Here is a 20,793-nt window from a genome sequence, read left to right on the forward strand (position 1 = left end):
TCCTACATTAATTAAGGTGATTTTTAGGCCTTTTAACAGACTTTTCAGTGTCCCACTTTTCGGACATGACAGTCCCACATTAGAAAATCAAGATTTGTCTAAGAAAACTTGGCATTAGAGTACTGATATGTCCACCATTTCTTTTATGAGTGCGATATCTGCATTTTCTTTTTTTTTTTGGTTTGATTAGGACACATCCTGGGGATTTCTGAGTGGTAATGGGTTTGGATTTAATGTATTAGCTTCATATCACAATATATTCCAGAAATCTGAAATGCAAAAAATGTCCCACATTAGGCTAATTCACCCTATTTGTTCCATCTTCCATTTACTTTAATGCCCGCAGGACAAACAAATTCAAGCATGTGGTTCTTGTTTAAGTGCTGTCTCCATCCGGCTCCGATGACCTCGCGGGTTAGTATTCACCTTTGTGTCAGCTTTGACTGTGCAGATGTGCATGGCTGGCCAATAGAAACACTGCTGTGCTGTGTTTGGAAAAGTCCTTATTCTAGCGTGTGCTGCGACATTTATCTCACACCGTTTACAGACTCAGTACTAGTCTTTTCAATATTCATTTATTACCCGCATTGGAACCATAACATCACTATGTGATATATAAAACTCTTATCCCGTCATAACAATATGGTGCCACTTTGAGTCTTATCAGATACAAAAACACTGCACAGTGATTTACGATGAGACAGAAACTTACAACTCTTAAAGTTATCAAAACAACACTTATTTTATCATCCGTCTCGACAATTGGGAGGTAAGCAGTAGAATTGCACCATTCACGTTACGTTATCTACCAGGAATGTGACAGGTCAACGCAGCACATTGCCGGATATTGTTGCATTCAGCCGTTTTACTGAACAACTCTGCGTTTTTCTGATGAAACCGCCTGCACTGTCAACACTGCGTTAAGCAAGTGGTCTTACTGAGATGAATGGGGAGCCCAGCGTCGGTCTGAACACGACCTTAGGGAAGCTGGAAACAGGAGGGAGGTAGAGTGAGGAGGAGGAGGAGGAGAAAATGGGAAGATTTCGGGAGAGGAGAGGAGAGGAGAGGAGAGATGAGAGCGAGACTATTCTTGGCAAGCAATGAATGCGGATTAAGGGGAAAAAAGAAAGAAATGTTTTCTGTCGCGCTCCTCCTTGACCTCCAGCTTAGGGGGGTAATTGGCAAAAAACCCTGTGAGTAAAGCACTCTCGCTCTCTCTCTGTCTTCCTCCCTCTCCCTCTCACAAACACACACACATGCTAATACTCCCAACTCTCAGTAAACCAATCTCACACGGAAATACCAGCCCAATACACACCAACGTAAAGAACACAAACCATTATGCCATTAATAAGCGCCCATGTTATTCTCTGTCAATCAATAAATCAATCACTTCCATTTTAATAGACGAACAAATAGAGGGGATAGAAATGTTGTATTTAAGTGTGTGGCTGTGGTCAAAAAGTCAAAAATTGACGTCCTAATGTCTTTTCCGAACCACTTTTCCTTGAACTCAATGGAAAAGGTCATACAGAAAGATGTGAAGGAGAATTCAGATGGACTTAGGAAAAGACAACGGCGGTGTTAAGAGAATCCGACTGCACTTACACTTTAGGCTCTGTAGTTATGATACGACGGCAGCGGATGTTACTGACGCAGGTCTGCCGTGGTGAAACCACAATGTTACGACGATGGACAACAAAAGACGCAAGTTCGCCCGGTGCGTTGTTGAATAGCTCCTTCAGTGACAGGCTGCTTCACCCACGGTGTGTGGAAGAGAGATATCGCAGGTCATTCTGCTGCTGTAACACTTTACATCTACATATAATAAAGGATTGTCTGAATATCACTTCATTACCAAGGTTGGAATTGAAATTAAAAAAAAGAATATATGACAAATATGGAGTTAATTGTTCAAGTTATGGAGAACGGGTAGAACCATTAAATGTATACTTCTTCCTACTCCTTTTCGGACATGTAATATTTATTTATGTTGATTATTTGTTTATTGACAGTTTGCTATATGTTCACAGTTCATTTTATTTTTTATTCTTGTTTTGATTTACATGCTTGAAATAAATAATAAAAAAATGAAGTGAAACAAAAAAGTTGTCACTGACCACTCATATTTATCAACATGAATCCCAATTAGTATATGACTGTATGAAAATAATATGCAAGATAAGCGTTTCCTTTCATGAACGGCTGAATGGTGCGTCGCTTTCAAAGTTGTGGCCGCAAGGAATTGTGGAACTACATTATCTCCCTTTCCTTTGGTAAAGGATGGTCTACTGTATCCTACGCTAAAGGAGATAAGAAAGGAAGCATTGAAGCACCTTTCCTCAGCATTTAGAGCATTCGAACAGCTCTTATGATGGCTGCCACTTACTTCCGGGTCATTTCACTCCATTAGGAACCTTCCTACGCAGCCTGCGTGTGTCTGTGCGAGAGAGAGAGAGAATGAGCGAGAGAAAGAGTGTCATATCCAGCATATGTCATGTTCTATATAAATCTCCAAAGGAGGACATCTATTTTAAAACACACACATGAGCATGCATGCATCCTGTCAATGCCCCCTCAAAAGATATTGTTTTTTTGCAGGAGGACCCTGGCTAATGTCCTTTCCATGTCTTCTCGCCTCACTTTCATGAATAATACGCTGCTGCTGTTAACATGGTAAGAAAAAAAGGCTGCAGGAGATGGAGAACAGACAAGAAAGCAGCAGCAGAAGAAAGATAGATTGAGGCATGCCAAGAGCAGGAAAACCAGGCATGTGGAAACGCCAAACACTTAACCTCTTTTTCCCTTCTTCCTCCCACCTGTTCTCTCTGATCTAATGTAACATCGCTGCAAGATGTAAAAACACCTCTTGCAACCTGTCTTTTTCCCTCGAGTCTTCCGCTGCTCTTTTACTGAACTCCTTTCCTCTGACAATTACCATTTTACTGCCTTCCATCTCCTTATCTATCACCTTTACTGCCCTGCTTCTTTCTGTCTATCACTTTTACTGTCCTCATCCACCTCTTTAAGGTGGTAGCAGAGGCAAAAAAAAGAATATGGATGAGGGAAAACAAGATAATGACACTACAGTAGAGTGAAAACAGATTAAGAGGTGAATAAATAAAGAGGAGAGAAGAAACAGGAAAATAAAAAAGCAGCCATTTTCTCTCCGTATTGTTTTATAGCTGCTTCTTTCATTGCCAAACGGCATGAACCTTCTTAGCTGATGTTCACTGCATATCAAACACACATGATATTATCCATTGAGTTTTAGCTCTGAACCGGCAGCCACTTACCAGAAAATGGTCTGCATCTCATTTCGGAAAGAATCCCTTCCCCTCCCTTCTCTCATCTGTCCTACTTTCACTCACATTTATTAAAAATACTGTATATTGGAATATTTTTTTCAAAACTGTGAACTACTCGGGGTGTTCTTATTTTAACTTCCCACAGTCTTCTACAGCCTTCGACATTTGAAATGCTGCTTGAAAGATAAGGCAGATTTAATGAAGCGCTTGTCTTTTTTTATTCCCCCCTCTAAAATATTAAAAATGTATTCCTTCCTGTCTGCGCCCCAGTGAGAGACTTGAGAAATGATCCACGAATCATGTGTCATTCGATTTTAAAGAATTTCTAAAGAGGAACGGTTTGAAATTTAATGATCGTCTCCACCCATGTAGCTCCTGCAGCAAAGTGCTGAACTTATCACCCAAGTGTTCATTCTGTCACTTACGGTAGCAAACACATGTATACAAAGGTCATGTAGCAAACCCTCACGGATCGATTACAGTGACACCAGCAGGCAACCAATCAGATAATAATGTGGTAGCAAAAGCAGTTTAAGAAGCAGACGTCCATCACAGATTGGTTTCTTTGTTATTCCAATAAAAACAAATGCTGTAACAACAAAAAAAGAGCATTTTGTCTTTTCCAAAAACAGACAAACACATCCAGCAGACACAACAGCGAGTCAATACACTTGGACTCAAGGTCCGTTTTCCAATTTCAAACACTTTCCATAGCAATTTTCAGCCTGTCACCAAATTTCACACCTGTATAGCAGCGTAATCCCATGTGTGTCTGTTGAGGCTATTCTAACCGGGCTGAAAGATGACCCAAATAGTTTTGTAAGATATAACACACGGCGCTCAGCAACTATGACGAACACACACCTGATCACTCGTAACGTGCTCACGGGTTTGTGTTTTTAGACCCGTCTAACGGCGCTCACTGTCATTCTCCAATACTCAAATGCAATGAAAAAATAAATAGAAAATGACAAGAAAAACACACCTCAACAATTCTTCACACACCTGTTAGATATGCTCAGCGCTAAATCACAAAATCAGGATTATTTTAGCACTGCTCCATTGTGGTGGGTCACAATAAAGCACATAACATACAATTAGTAAACTTTAGGATGACACTTAGACAACAGATTTATGTTCACATCAAATAGAAACAAAGCACATGTCATAGATATATTACACGTTTCTTAAGCACCTTCTTAGCATTAAGAAAAAATATAGACAGTACTATTTATTTTATAATCTGATGCAGGGCTCCAACTAAAGATTATTTTATAGATGAACTGATTTATCATTTAGTCCAGAGTTTCCCAGTTCACAATAAGCCTTATCTATAAATGGTGAGAAGAGGGAATTTGTGCGTAAATGAACGTTCCTGACGATTTTTACTGCCGTTCCCTCATCACCTTACATTATTTTGAAAAGGTAAACCAGCCATTTCAAAGAGATTTATGATGGAATCACAACTTTGTTACATGCATGTGTTTTTGAAAACATCTACATGTATAAATGAGACCACATAAATGCATTTAGGTGGCGTTAACAGGCTCTCCTTTTTTTCCTCTCATCAGTTGAACAAACAGACTGTACGCTAGTCTTTCATAATAGATTCAATGTTATTAAGTTAAGTTAAGTAGGTTACAATTAACAGAACAATCGGACAGTCAGGCTCTCTCGTGGCACAAAGGTTGATTAACTTAAACAAGAAGTGTTGTATCCAAATTAATTTTCTGTTAATGACAAATCAACTATGTTTTTCAGCCCGACTCTGATACAGTCAAAACATTCACATATTTAAAGCTGCAGTGGATAGAACTGGAGCAAATATGATTAAAAAAGGGTTTTTTTTATAACAGAACAGAAAATTGCTTCGTATTTGATCAGCTCTCCCTAGTTTGACCGTTTGATCAGAGTTTGTGAGTGATTGACAGCTGCCACCGTTGAATGAACAGCCAATAGGAACGCTCTCTCTCTCTAAAATGACCTGTGATTGGTCAAAGTCTCCCGTCACGGGCTAGATTTTTTAAAACCTGAAAACAGAGCCATGAGGAAGTGCAGAAGTCTAGTTTTCTCTCAGAGCACTTGAATTTCAATATGCTGAAAGGTTATTATGGAATTTTTGCCCAATGATGCCAAAAACGTTCTGCCTACTGCAGGTTTAAATAAGAATAAAAAGACTATAGAAGATTATTGAAGAAATTCTGCAAATGCATTTGGCGACCCTAATAAAATCTCCTGGCCCAGTCTTTGGGAATGACTGATTTAGTCTATGAAATGTAGAAAAAAAATTAGTGAGAAATCAGTTTCTGAGAGCCCAAAGTGACCTTTTAAAATGGCTTGTTTTGTCCAACCAACAGTCCAAAACACAGATATACACACAGCAGCAAATGTTTGGCATTTTTGGTTGATTAACTTAAACAAGGAGTGTTGCATCAAAATACATTTTCTGTTGATGGCAAATCAACTATTTTTCAGCCCTACTCTGATACAGACAAAACAGTCAGAAGTTGCTGTTAACATCTAAATTCATGCATCAAATACATACCATGCACACACTCTTCTCATCTACAGCATATTCTACATGATTCTAGTATGCTAATAACTCATTATACAGCATAGCAGAGCTTCTGCACAGGCACAAATCACACATCAACAGGTGACTGAACCACCTACACCAGGGGTCAGCAACCTTTACTATCAAAAGAGCCATTTTAGTCAAAATAAAAAAAAATAAAAATCTGTCTGGAGCCGCAAAACATTTGATCATTGTGATGAAGGTAACACAGTTTATAGTCTAAGTATATAGTATATAAGTCTTATGCAGTGAGGACCAAAGAGCAGATGTACTACAGAGTATTAGGGCCACATAGAGGGAAAAAACATCTGAGATTTACAGAAAAAATAATATTACGATTATTATTATTATTTAAAGTCATAACTTAACGAGAATAAAGTTAGAACTTAATGAGAAAAAAAGTCGTAAAATTACTACTTTATAATATTGACTTTATTCTCATAAACTTGTGACTTTATTCTCATAATATTACAACTTTTTTTCCTCTTGAACTTTTGACTTTTTTCTCGTTATATTATGACTTTATTCTCGAAATCTCAGATTTATTTTTTTAAGCTAAATAACGTTACACACAGACAGCTAGAGAAAGACATTTAACCATTAGGAAAGAAACCAGCAAGCGTCAATTAGAGACAGACAGGGTGTACTGTACTCACGTTATTTGACGTCCATGTGCATTCTCATGAAGTGTGTTCATTCATATGCAATGCCCCGCGGTGCCCCGCAATGGCCCGTGGTGCCCCGCAATGCCCCGCAATGCCCCGCGGTGCTTGTTGCAGGTATTGTCATTTAGTCTGCTCGTTGTCAGACTTAGCCGCTAGCTAGCCTGACTAGTCATACACTAATAGCTAATATCATGATGCTAGCAACACTGGGGAACTACCGTTAGCACGCACGCATTAACTTTATATTTAACTAACTTTGTTGACTAACAGGAATAATACGGACTTCACAAATTCACTGCTCAAGTTTCTTTTCTTCAAACTTCAGTCCCTTCATGGTCCCGCTGTGGCGACACCGCGCTGCGCATCCAGACATGTTTACTATGTTGATTGCTTTCACCTGGCTTCACCTGGCGTCCACATCCGGTAGACTCGTTCCTGAACTGTAAAGGTGCAGTACCACCTTTGACCACACCACCTGGCTGACATTTAGCAGCCAAACCAAGGGGGGCGCTGTTTCACTAATTTATTATTTTCATTGAATACATGGCCAAGACAGCAATATACTGTAAGTGACTGTAATGAAACAAGAAAATAAAATATTTTAATTAGAATGACTTCCCTTACATAATCTACTCTCAAATTTTACTAAAATAATAATTTGTTTGATTTGTCATTGTTCAATTTAAATTTTTTTTATTCTTATTTTATTCTAACGTTTTTATCTATTCTTTTGTTATCATACTGCTTATTTGCGACAGCAGAACCAAAGCAAATTCCTAGTGTATACCTCTTACACCTGGCAATAATGCATACAGAGTACTTTAGACTAAGCTACTGGAGTTACCCTGCACTACACTCATTTTTAACAGTCTCTTCTGCACTTTTTAATAGCCTTGTATCACAGCTGTTACCCTACACTATATTCAGTTCTAACAGTTTTCTTCATCCCCTTGTATTTTTATATCTGGTATATTTTTTGTACTTTGTACTTTGTACTACTAACTGTTTTACTGCCTTTTTACTAACATGTTTTGCACTATGGAACTGTAATGCTGGAAACTTGAATTTCCCTCGGGATCAATAAAGCTGCTATCTATCTATCTATCTATCTATTTATCTTTCTATCTATCTATCTAATAAACACGATTCTGATTCTGATTCTGATTTGCAATGAGCTTTACTTTCATGACAGCAGTTATTTACTAAGAGCAGGCATCATGTTTAGTTCTAAAACGGTGAATATCTCATTTTAAAATGTTTAACTCCTCAGCTCCAGAAACAAGTTTTCCACTCTGCGACTTCTCCCTCAATCTCATTTTCTCTCCTTGTTGAGTTCATTTATTTCAAATGAGAGAATCCATTAAAGCTGCATCATTCCAATACATTTACACCGTCTTCACAAAGCAAGTGGTGAAATCATGCATGCTGAAAACATTTCATCGGGGAACCGAACCTACAACATAAATTCATGTTGGAATGACACGTTGCGTTTCATCCAAGTGTTTAAACCGTGGTATCTTTTCATAGAACTTGGCACACGGTTTGCATGATGATTACATCTTTACTAGGCACACTATGACACACAGAAAAAAATGCCAAAAAATTATGAAAACAATATTACAGTAATTATCTACATGTTTGTGCTGTTCTTTCCTTGTGACTAATAGCACTAATAATGTCTGCATTCCATGTAAGTATGCCAGGGGCCTGATATTGTGCACGCTGGCACAGCTTCAAACTACCATGGGTGTTGGCTGAGTGGTCAGCATTGGCATCTCATACAACCCCAAATCCCACCAGAGTTTGCAAATTATCCCCATGTTAAAGTAAGGTTAGGTGAGGTAAGTTTATTTATATAGCACATTTCATACACAAAGGCAATTCAAAGTGCTTTACATAAGCATAAACATACAAAATAATATATATAAATATATATATATATATATATATATATATATAGAAAGAGAAAGAGAAAACCATACAGTACATATATACTGTATATACATAAACAAAAATAAACAGTGGAAATACGGTAGATTTAATGGATTTATGAGGTGCAGAAGTATAAGAATGTAACATCTTTAAATGACAGGAAAAGCAGTGGCACACACAAAAGTTTTAAGCCTCAATTTAATAGAACACAGTGTTGGGGCAGACCTTAGACAAAGAACGTATATTGCTAAGTGAAAGCCAATTATACGTTCCATTGCAACGCCAGCGCCCAGCAGCAGGCTTACGCCTCCGCCATTTTGGACTGTAATGGTACATGTAAACAGCCTCCGTCCTTTCCGCGCTTCCCATTCATTGTCTATGTAAGCAGCTGTGCAATGCACTCTGGTAGCGTGGCGACGCGATTCGAGAGACAGACCGTCATGACGCCCGCTCCTCATTTGCATAAAGTTGAGGTCTAAGGCTGCTTTATGCAAATCAGGGGCGTCAGGCGCAACTCGCTCCTCTGGAAACTCCCGAAAACTTTTAAACTAACCGTTGTCGATCTAACATAAAGACAGATTCAGCAAACTGCATGGCTTATTTCTCGCCTCAAATGTTTTGAGAAATACATTTCAGTGAACTATTTTCGGGATATAAGAGGAGAAAAGTTTCCAAACGAGCCGCCATGTTGGTTCCAGTTTGAAAGCTGCAGAGCAGCAGCCAACGAGGAAAAGCGTTCATCCAATCAGGTAGCCCAGTGTTTAGTGGCAGCACATCAAGCGTCCAATGCTGGGAAGCAGGAAGCTGGCAGAACCAGATATGTCATATGAGCGCACAGGGGCAGCGCAGTCCTGTGCATCTGATGCACGTTCATTATGCAGAGGAAAATAACTCGACGATTTGCCTATTAACAATTTGGCTATTAGTTAATTTTACAACTTTTAGGACCTATTGATTAAATTGAGGGCTATTTCAGTGTTTGTACTTGGAAGTTGTTTGCCTCTTTGCTTCTATATTCTTTGCCTTCTAGTTTATTCCAGATCTGCAGAACATGAGTTTCCTTTTACCCCAAAAAGAAATGATGCATGTTGGGTATTAGGAATACTTCTGACTGGAGTTGATCCCCGGGCACATCACCGAGGCTGCCAACTTCTCCTTAATAGTGAGGATGGATCAAAGTAAAGAAAATGTTGCCTGACAAAAAATGAATAGACCTTTCTCACAGCAGAAATCTTGACTTGGCGTACAACAGGAAAAAAGCGCAGGTGTAACGAATAACGTTGGCTCCGTTCCATTTAAGTGTGTCATGGAATTCATTAATTTGACTGTGTGTTACCTCTGTTTGACAAGTTAAAATGTCCACTGTGAGAAAAGGTGTGTCAAATGTGACAGAGCCGCCATTAATAGTATTAGCTACAACTGTGCTTTTCTTGCTATGACAAGTCAAAATGGTCCGCATTGTCCGGCTGTGGTGTGTGAAAACGTTGCCTGTGTGTGTAATGGCTTCACGTATTCCTTATCGGAGCTTCTGTTCAGCCACAAACCTGATGAAAGGAAGATAGAATCTCATTCCACTTTAATGCACTCTATGCACCGGTCCTCTCCATACACGCAGATAATACTCACCGACAGTCTCTATCTCTTTTACTCTTTCCATCTCCTTCGCAAACACACACATTCAATTAATGCCTTTCAGGAAACCCTCTCTCCCACACACACACACACACACACTCACGGTCAAGTGGACACAAATAAAGCCACACTTTCATTCATACACAGTCAGCACTTTCATTAAACACATTAATGACCTCTTGGTTCTCATCAGAGAACTTCATTAAACTTTAAATTACATTCCTATTTCATCCCTGTGTGTGTACGTACACATGTGTTTATATATTGTGATTGTGATCAAGGTGTGTGGTGGATTGGTAAAGGTTGTGAAGTTGAGTTATGGGTTCAGGTTTTTTCAGTGTCCTCTTTGCATTCACATGTTTCCTGCTACAAAAGGACATTGATCGCTATACAGTAAAAGAGCTCCCCTTTATGTGAAAATACTCCAGGTAATAGAAAGATTAATGAAAATTGGGAGGAATAAGTGAAACTAAACTGCTGAATATATGGCATAAATAACAAACTACATAATGCTTGTGATGGTGTTTTGTGTTATTGACGTTTTTAGTAGCAGTAGTAGCAGTAGTAGCAGTAGTTGCAGTAGTAGTATTAGTAGTAGTAGTAGTAGTAGTAGTAGTAGTAGTAGTAGTAGCAACAGCAGCAGCAGTAATAGTAGCTAGAACCTTTAAAACTGTAAGGCGCTAGACAGACAGTAGTATTTGGGCAGAATGAACCTTTAAAAACTATAAGTCGTTAGGCAAAAAGTAGTATTTGGGTGGAATAAACCTTCAAAAACTATAAGTTGTTCAACAGAAATTAGTATTTGAGTGGAATGAACCTTTAAAAACTATAAGCCGTTAGAAAGAAAGTAGTATTTTGGCGAAATAAATCTTTAAAAACCACAAGTCATTAGACAGAAAGTAGTATTTGGGCGGAATAAACCTTTAAAAACTATAACTCTTTAGACAGAAAGAAGTATTTGGGCAGAATAAACCTTTAAAAACTATGTTGTTAGACAAAAAGTAGCATTTGGGCAGAATAAACCTTTAAAAACTATAAGTCGCTAGCCAGAAAGTAGAATTTGAGTGGTAAACAAGCCTCATTCTGAGTTCCCTGTTAAGATACAGTTACTTTCTGGGGCTTTTATTTTGAAAACTGGGTCCATAACTAGTGCCCTGTTAACATACAGTGAGTGTTGGGTCTTTTATTTTGAAAAAACAAGTCTCACCCTGAGCTTCCTGTTGAGATACAGGAGGGGGGTGGGGGGGGTCCTTATATGTTTCAATCGTCTAAGAATATAGGATGTCTGTATTTTACAGATTGTAAAGCCCTTTGAAGCATTTTGTGGTTTTTGGGCTATATAAATAAAACTACTAAGGAATAATGCTCAGCTTCACACTGACATATTTTCAAGCACATTAATACCTAGAGAAACCCAACATTCCTGCTTGTCATTTCCAAACCCAGTTCAAAGGATTTGCACCATTCAGCTGCAAACAAATCCAATTTAGTCTGTGATCACACGTCGCATATGGCTCTTGTAAGTGAATCATCTCCAGGCAACACTCAACAACAAAATGAAAGTGATAAATAATTTCAGAAGGACAATTAGGGCTCCCTTCATTAGCCATTTGCTCATTAAGGCTGCCTTCGTTAGAAGAGGTTGGATGGTCGCGTCCTGCCCGTCTGTAGCGACCGTGATGTTTCCCCCCGCTTCAGGAACGCAAAATGACACGAACCGGAGACCCACTCTTGTCTTAATGAGTTTTCCTGCTTGCTGTTCAGTGTGCTCTGTGGCTTCATTATCATCACCCTCTTAATGCTTAATGCCTCCATGAAAGAAATCAACAGCACATCATTACACTCCAGAGGATGCCACGGTCTCTCCTGCTCGCTTTGTCTTTTTGCTTTTTCATCTTTCTGTCTTTTTTTCTTCTGCGTCTTCGTCCTATAGTCTCTTATTTCTGCGAGTCTGTCTCTCATTAAATCCTCTCTCTTTTGCTTGGTCTTTCTGCTTCTTCCTCACAGTGTCTTCTTCACGCTCTTTCCCCTCTCTGCCCGTCGTTATTTCAAACAGTCTGCAGGATTAGGACAAGACTGAAACACCAAACTCTTCCCGACCTTGGGAATAATAGCAAAATCTGTTAGGGATTGCTTCTGAATTGGCATCGGAATAAAATCACCGCCTTTGCCGTTAATTGCATTTTAATACAGCTGTTGTCATCCCCGTGAAACGCCAAATTGATTTGTGATTCAGAGGGTGTCGCTGTGCCTGAAAAGAAGATTGTTCAAGAGCGGCTTTTAAGTGCGCAAAAGCCCCCGCCGTGCTTTACGTTTCCGAGGGGTTTGAGCAAACATTTGCTCTCGCTAATTCGCTTAACGGCAGAAAAGTGTGTGATTCCATTTGAGACATACCGTGCACGCAGAAAAAAGGAAGTTTTGTATATGTATATATACTGTATACCCCGTTCTCTCTGTGCCACAAGTGCCTCCTGGGAGTCGGGATGTCACACAATGTAAGGTGCACAAATCCACCTCAAACAACAGAGAGAGCAGTGCTCAGGAAAGCAATCATTGCCGTGGTAATACACAGGCAGATGAATATATCAGCAATATCGCACAGTGCAGCAGTTAATTCCCCAGACAGATGGAGAGGAAAGGAGGCTGCGGCTGAATTATGGAAGCAATTGGAGGGCTCGTCTGCAGCTATTCCACCTCATACATATATACACATATAAGACATACTTTGCCAAGATGCAAACATGGAGTAATGGCACACACACACATTGCTCACACATTGCTGGATGTACGGGAGAGAGCGTGGGAAAGACTTCTGCTTCTGACCTTGGCCACACAAGTTTGTAAAAACCACCAGCAGAGACACAGATAAAAAGTTTTCCTCAAAGGAAACAAGTGTTTGTATGTGTTTGAAAGCCGGAGTCAAGTGGAACCGGACGCTGATTGGGTGAAAGGTAGACACTCCGGCGTCTGCGTGTGCGTATAATAGCGGTGTTTCCTAAATTCCCCCGAGGCAAAGTCATCCCATTTGCTCTCACCAGGGGACAGCCACCACTTATCAATTTATGAATTGAATATCATTTTTCAGCCTCCAACACGCAGCGTGCCAGTGTCACTGAGTAAAAAGGCGCCTTTCACTTCATTGTAAGATAGTGAGGACCTCCTGGTAACAGAGCAAACAAAGACACACATGCACACAGACAGTCCATTAGCGGTAGCGTTGATGTGAGGGCAGCTATCGCCTCCTCGCTCTTTAAAAGAAGTACAATTTGTCATAGTATGCGGAATTGATCTCCTTAAAGAGGACCTATTATGATCTTTTTCAGGTGCATACTTGTATTTCGGGTAACTAATAGAACATGTTTACACGCTTAAATGTTAAAAAAAATGCTTTATTTTTCTCATACTGGCTGTGCAGCAGCACCTCTTTTCACCCTCTGTCTGAAATGCTCCGTTTTAGCAACTCCCCGCCCCCAGTCTGCTCTGATTGGTCAGCTGGCCCACTCTATTGTGATGGTCAACCGAACCAATTTTTCGGACTCCGCTCCAGCTCCGCTCTAACTAGCTTTGTTTGAGGGCCTACCAAACTAGCCGCTAGGTAGGTATTAAGCAAATTTGTTACTTGGTGACATCACCACCTTACGGAAGAAAAGGCGGGACTTCAAGCAAGGCATTTCAGGCAGTTCAGGAGCAGTGTTTCTGTGGGGGAGAGTAACTTCCTTTGGTGTGGACTTTGGGCTTTGTAACTCTGCAGACCTTTTTCACGCACAAAAAACTGTATAACACATTAAAGAAAAGGGGGAAAGCACAAAAGCATAATAGGTCCCCTTTAATCTACAGTTTGGTGTGTTTTCCAGTGCAAACATTAGCAGGTTGAAAATCATTCAGCTATAGCCGAGGGTTTGCCTCAAGAGGTGACCAAAAGTCTCAGAGGTTAACCAATCCATAATGCTGCTGTAATTACCAACCATGCACAAACACAATCAATACCACAGAATGAAGCAGTTACTCTTTGAGTGGCTACAGAGAAAAATAAAGACCAAATATGAGAGAAAATAAACATTAGTGGCTGGAAACAGGCGAAGGTTAGTGATGGAGATGGTGTTCCAGGTATGTGCCCTCCCTATTAAACTTGCAATTTGCGAAACCCCAGAGCAGCACCTATCTACGACTCAATAGAGTCTTCATTAATTCGATTCCCAACAGATGCACGGAACAATGCGCGCTGAAAAGAAAACTGAGCCTTGTATGAGCTCACTAGAGTCCAGCTGCTGTTCCACACCCTCATTTCATGCTGCAATTCTGACTATTAGAAAGGATACTTACAGCTGTTATTTTTGGAGTTTTGGACATCATTCATATCATTATTAATAAGATTGCACTCATCAAGTTAGTTCCTCAGATCTGGGAATGGCAAGATCACTAAAAAGAAGCACCACGGGGCAGGACACGCAGACTATTCTTTAACACTGTGATCTATACATTTCCCTTTAATGTAGTGTTGAAATTGCCAGCTTAGCGTGTTTACATGACCCGCATTTGCTCTGTTCTTTTTATATGCTAAATTCCTTTGGAATTTTCCTCAGAAATACGCAGCCGCCGCGCCGGCCTGGATTCCCCCACGAGGATTAACAAAGTTACATCTTATTATATCTTGTGTCGTCCCCTCTCTCCACTCCGTATCATCCCACAAAGCAGAAAACGGTTACAGATAATCTTCAAAAGACGGGAAGAAACACCAACAACTTTTGTTTCGACCTGATTTCTCTGTGACTGTCAGCACGCGGTTCCCTCGGCGGCGGTGGGGGAAAAAAAAAAAAAAAAGAAGCTGCTGCCTTCCTTCCTGAGGATTTGGATGTGATATTTCTCACACAATCTGTTGTTTAAATCTCTTTTGTCTGCTGCTAGATTTAAAGACACACACACACACACACTCTGTTAGCTTTCTGAGCCCCTTGTGTTGAGTGGGCGACTATCTGTGACTGGCACTGTCAGATTAGTCCAGTTAAAAAAGACATATGTTTATTGCAGCATGTTTGTGTGTGTGTGTGTGTGTGTATGTGTGTCCTCCATACTATTTTCAGACTGTGACACATGCTGCATTATTCATGTTAAACCGTGCAGAGAGAGATACAGTCTTGTGTCATATAATACCACAGCCACGGGCCTCTGGTTAGTATCATCACACACACACACACACAGATAGGTTCACTAAATACTTAAGACTCCCACACACACACACAATCACTGGCACACTTACCCAAACATACTGTTATATATCGATGGAGACACACAGGATTCACTCCCACACCGACATACAACACACACACGTGTACTACGCACACAATGCACTAAATCGCATTAGGCAAATGAGAACGAGGCAGCGCGGAGCCAGAAAAGGCGCTCTGTTCGAGTGCTGTTGCTGTGACAGATCCTGGCATAAATCATGTTTAGTTGTTGTTGTTGTTTAATATGCAAATCTTCCATTCAAAGCACAAGCTGGTTGTTAACAAGTACGTTCAAACACACACAAACACACACACACACACACACACACACACACACACCAACAATCCCGTATGCTCTCACACACACACGGATATCCGAAAGAAGGGATGCAGAAAATGTGTGGCTGCACACACTTGCTGTGAAAAAGTGCGTGGGTTAGATGTGGATGTGAAATGCCATGGGCGTCATTACAGGACTCATATTTCATAATCACACGGCTATCCATCTATTCAGCTAATGATGACAATGCCAAAAACACGCGCGTCGCACAAACACACGCACCTAGAGAGGTACAAGTATTCTCTGTCACAGATGTGAGAGTTTCTGCAAGGACACAAACAAGAGCGGCGTAGAGGGAGGAAACGCTACCGCATGCATACGCATGAGCACTCGTAAGGATGCTCAATTAGGCCCACACATGTACTAGAAAACACACTAACACAAAGAGATGTCCTATTGGGTAACACACACACACACACACACACTAACGTACGCTGCAGTGAATGAAGTGGCTGTTGACAGATTTCAGCAGTAATTGATACCCGTGTTTGGCAGCCATTTTTATTTGGCTCAACCACAAGCCAGGAATGATCTAAGCTGTGCAACACACACACACACACATACACATAGCCGTTCCTTACAAGCATCACTTAACACATCATGACACACCTACTGTACACACACACACACACATCTGAACACAAGAGATAAAATCCCACTTATGGCTTCTGAAGGCAAATGCGCAAAATATATATCCCAATCGTTACGGGAAGAGGTGGCACGCCGCCGCTGTCGAAAACTCCAGGAAGACTGACAACATTTTAATTGGCTGTCATCGTTGAACTTTATCCCGCCAGCGATGATGAGCGAGGGTGAAGGGTGCAAACGGCATGTGCAAATGGCATGCACACACGGAAATGCACACACACACACACACACACAGAAAAGAGATTTCAAATCTTACCTTAAACAGACGTAAGATGTTGGCCACCATGATGGACACGGAGCTGGCGGCGGCTCCTATCACCCCTACGATTTTATCCGGCTTGGTGAAGATCGGAGGGTCCCCGTTGGCGCAGCGCACGTCGGAGCCGTCCCTCTCTATCAAGGCCTGCACGAAAGTCAGGGACTGCTCCAGAGCGTACGTGTCCCTGGAGCAGGTATCTAAGATCCGGGCCCCCAGCGTGATGTTGGGCAGCAGCTCGGGGTCCTTGTTGATGAGGTCGATGGCGAACATCATGGCCTCCAAGCGGTGGATGCCCTTCTCCTTTTTCAGCTCCCCGCAGGGCGTGCCGCGGTCCCCCCGCGAGTGCACAGGAAATAATCCGCCGAGGATGATGTCCCCGTCCAGTCGGATGGAATGGGCGTACTCGGGCGCCAGCTGGGGGTCTATTGGGATTCGCTGAGGGGAGGCGACGGGAAGGAGCCAAGCGTAGGAAGTAGCCACGAGCAGGAAGACGACAGAGGGAGACTGCGGGTAGGAAGTCGGGTTCCACTGTGGTTCCATGATCAAACAAATGATTACCAAACAAGGTGATCTTAAACGGGGAGCTTTCGGATGGGTAATCCAAAACTGACTTTTTGGAATATTAGAAAAATAGGGCCTTCCTATTGGTCAAAAAGGGAGGGGTAAAGGACCCCAGGGGTGGAGCTAGCCGAGCCCCATGAGCGAATCATATTCCAGAATCGACTAAAGAGAGCGGCGGCGTAGAAACGTGTAGCAGAAAAATCGTTTCAGCTTCGGGAGTTGATCCTGTAATCCACAAGTCACATCTTCAGCAGAGCCTGTTGAAGAGAGACAGGGAGAGGATGTGTGAGTAGCGGCGTGATGTGAACATCAAGCTGCTGCAGGGATGAGCGGTCCACCTGACAAACATGTGTACACCACCTCTATACGGGCGAAGGGGGAAAGAAAGCAGTCAGGCAGGCGAAAAACAAGTCAAAAAATACACTCAACGCTCCTTCTGCACTGCACTGCACGCTCACATGGGCATAGTCTTTCCAGCAGCAAGACCTGTCAAAATTCGCACACTGCCATTCTATAATTGAAAACCCAAAATCTGTCAGTTTGTAATCACTTGTACACACACACGCGCACTACTTGTCTCTTGGCATATCGATGAGCGTGAACAGCTGTTGAAATGACAGCAGGAGAACCTTGGCGAGCTCCTCGGGCTATTCGCACGAAAAGGCGCAGACTACCTGCTGCAGTGGAGGTGAGGAAGAGCAGGAGAGAGAGGGGGAGGGAGACGGGGTGGGGGGGGGGTGGGAGACGAGGGTGGACAGACAGACAGAAAGAGAAACCATGTGAGACAGTGCGAGAGAAACAGAGATAGCGGTGGAAAGACAGAGAGCAAGTGCCTCGGAGCGAGTGTGTTGCATCATTCAAACACCTGCTGTTTCTACTGCAGCTAAATGAACACATTACATCCTGCTACACACACACACACACACACACACGTAGAGCTGGAAATCACAACAGGTAGATTGAATGTTGAATGTTCTTCGCATTAGTTTTACGAGCTGCTGTTGTTGTTTCAGCAGCTAATGGAGATCTAAATAAACTAAACTAAACTTAAAAGGTATATAGCGTTTCTGCCTCCGCCTACATCCGGACAGGTTGCACCTCTATCCCCGGCAGACAGTAATAATGCCATGCTCTCTCTCTACCCTCTGAGCTGCACATTAAGTAGTCGTATATCCTTGAAAAGTGCTACAACTTGGTCTGGGCCAGCGCCGAAAATTGGTTGTGACAAACCGCTTGGTTGCTACATGATACGAGTGCTAATGTGCTTTCATTAGCTGCAGGCCCTGGGGGATTTATTTTCTCATTTGCCTTTCATGATCCAAAATCCCTGATATTATTTTTTTTTTCCTCCACGGAGACTGTTTAGCGTGAGGAAGCAATTTGTACATTCTGATCCCTAAATCAGTATTTAAAAGGTGAGTTAATTGTTGTTTTTCCTTTATATTTTTTTTCCTGAAATCTGTAGTTAACAAGTATTCATTATATTAATATAGCGAGGTATATTCATTTATTTGAATGACGAATTACACCGTTAAATTCACCACCATTCAGTCCTATGCAAGGCTGTTTGGTCGACATTGATTTCATTACATCATTGCTACATATTCAGGCCATCACTCTGAAACACCATTCTTTATTATAGGCGTCCTGCTTACCTCAATTAACACAATCTTTCCTATTGAGGTGGCCTTTTTTCCCCACACAATTTAGACTATTAATTAGCCTTGTATTGCTTATCCCTTGGAGAATCATCTCTGAGTAGCGTCCTAATATTAAAACAGACATTTTGGGGCATACTTTTCACTTTTTTGCCAAAAGTAAGATGAGAAAATTGATGCCACGTTAAAGTTTGTACATCAGTACAGGGGGGCCCCCGGCTCAGTTTTGCCCCGGGGCCCCCTTAGTGGGTTAATCCGGCCCTGCCTATATCATGACATCCTGCTGATAATTAAGGATAACTTGGGATCAAATCCTACACTATTATTGCAATAAAAGCTTTCCCACTTCAGTTATTAAAACAACAGGAAAAGACTGCACATACCAAAAGCAAAGCATCATTTCGCAAAACTTTAACTTTAAATATTCAGCCAGCCTGCCTAATTTCACCCACAAGGGCCCCCTATAACAGGTTTCAGGGCTCAGATCTCATCACAGCGTGAGCCGCTCTCTCGATGAATCCATTTATAACTCAATTCTGTCCCAATTAATTTATCAGTTTCTCTCCACTCTAAATGGAATTAGGTCAAAGCCACTCATACACAGCCCGACTATGATTAAAAACCCAGCTGCTTTATATAGGTTAGCCAGTATTGTTGTGCTCGCTGCAATATTGTCTATTCAACACTTTTTCTCCTTGCATGGAAAGGGTTCAAATGAGAGTTGGGACCCCCGGTATCAAATTATACACACACAATTATACAACTGCAATTAGATATAGTCTAATAGGATCTACAGTCAGCTTCTCTATATCATCTCCCTTGCTTTTCATCTTTCCGGCTCTTAATATTTGGCAGAACTCAGATCTTCTCAAACTAGGAGCCACCACATGGACTTAAGTTGACCACATGGACTTAAGTTGACCAAATGGACTTAAGTTGACCAAATGGACGACTTAAATCCATTCAAGATGTAACTACATGTAAACGTCTCGAGAGGGCCACCAAAAAGTCAGATCATTGCATCATGACGGAGCTGAGGCCCTGAGGTTATTAAAAGTTCCATGTCTCATTTACACTAATTGATAACCAAAGGGGTGAGAAGTAATAACACCATTGTCTGTATATGTCCATACTACACACCTGCTATTCTTAACAACCCAATCTATTTTAGTCCCATGCTCCCATGAGAGTCCTTGAACTTTATGACGCTTTACAAAAAGGCTCAAAAACCACATTATTTCCAGCCTAAAAGAAGGAAGAGGACATCCCGAAGAGGGAGGTTTTCCTCCTCTGCTGTGATGGTTAGAGGCTCCAACGTGAAGAGAGGCTGCAGCTGGATCATCGCTCTTTTTAATTTACACCCACGGCTGGCTGTCTAGATGAGTGTTGCCCACTCCTTGTTCTACTGTGGTTTTTATCTCGTCTCCTTCTCTGTGTCATTCCAGCCGTTTTCTCTCCACACCTGGCCTCCTCGCCTCTCCTCTTTTACCCCTCCTCTGCCTCAGCTTCCTTTTTTGTATTTCTACCACTCTCTGCTTCTCCTCCATCGTCTTCCTCCTCCTCTATCATCTTCTGCAGGCCTCCTCGTCTCTCTGGGGAGCTTGCTGCTCTTTTCAGAAAGTGATAGCATTTCTGCCGCCCAGTCCTCTTCTCTCCCTCCCTCTCTCTCTCTCTCTAAGAAGAAGGTGTCTCATTCAACGATTGCAGTCTGTCTCTCTGCCGCCTCCATCCTGGTCTCGTCTCATTCATACCTCACTTTTTTTTTTCACCTGTTCCTCCAATCTCAACCATCTCTCATGCATTTTTAATATGATTTTTAGCAACATCATGGGCCAATAAGGCACCCCCACACATCAACACCGTTGTGGATTCACCCCCAAATTCAGTGTGGGCTTAATAAATAGATACATATTAAGTTAAATGAGACATATCTATACATGTAGATGACATACAATTCATGTAACACACAAAAAAAACTGTTTTGGACTCA

General features: G+C 41.5%; 1 protein-coding gene across 11 annotated transcripts in view; it reads right to left on the minus strand.

Annotated features, from left to right (window-relative positions):
• Positions 1 to 17,226, minus strand: part of grm8a (glutamate receptor, metabotropic 8a) — a 367,732-nt gene extending 350,506 nt beyond the window's left edge. For 9 of the 11 annotated variants that reach the window (XR_005205480.1, XR_005205481.1, XR_005205479.1 and 6 more), the window contains exon 1: positions 16,582 to 17,226. Coding sequence is in view for 7 of the 11 variants with exons in the window: in XM_037760310.1 (XP_037616238.1) it covers positions 16,582 to 17,124 (543 nt within the window). In the remaining 4 variants the exon portion in view is untranslated. The remainder of the gene's footprint in view (positions 1 to 16,581) is intronic. The other 2 variants (XM_037760308.1, XM_037760311.1) reach the window with 1 other exon arrangement.
• Positions 17,227 to 20,793: the final 3,567 nt, after the last annotated feature.

The sequence above is a fragment of the Sebastes umbrosus genome, chromosome 23, assembly GCF_015220745.1.
Source record: "Sebastes umbrosus isolate fSebUmb1 chromosome 23, fSebUmb1.pri, whole genome shotgun sequence".
In the NCBI taxonomy this organism is placed as follows: Eukaryota; Metazoa; Chordata; class Actinopteri; order Perciformes; family Sebastidae; genus Sebastes; species Sebastes umbrosus.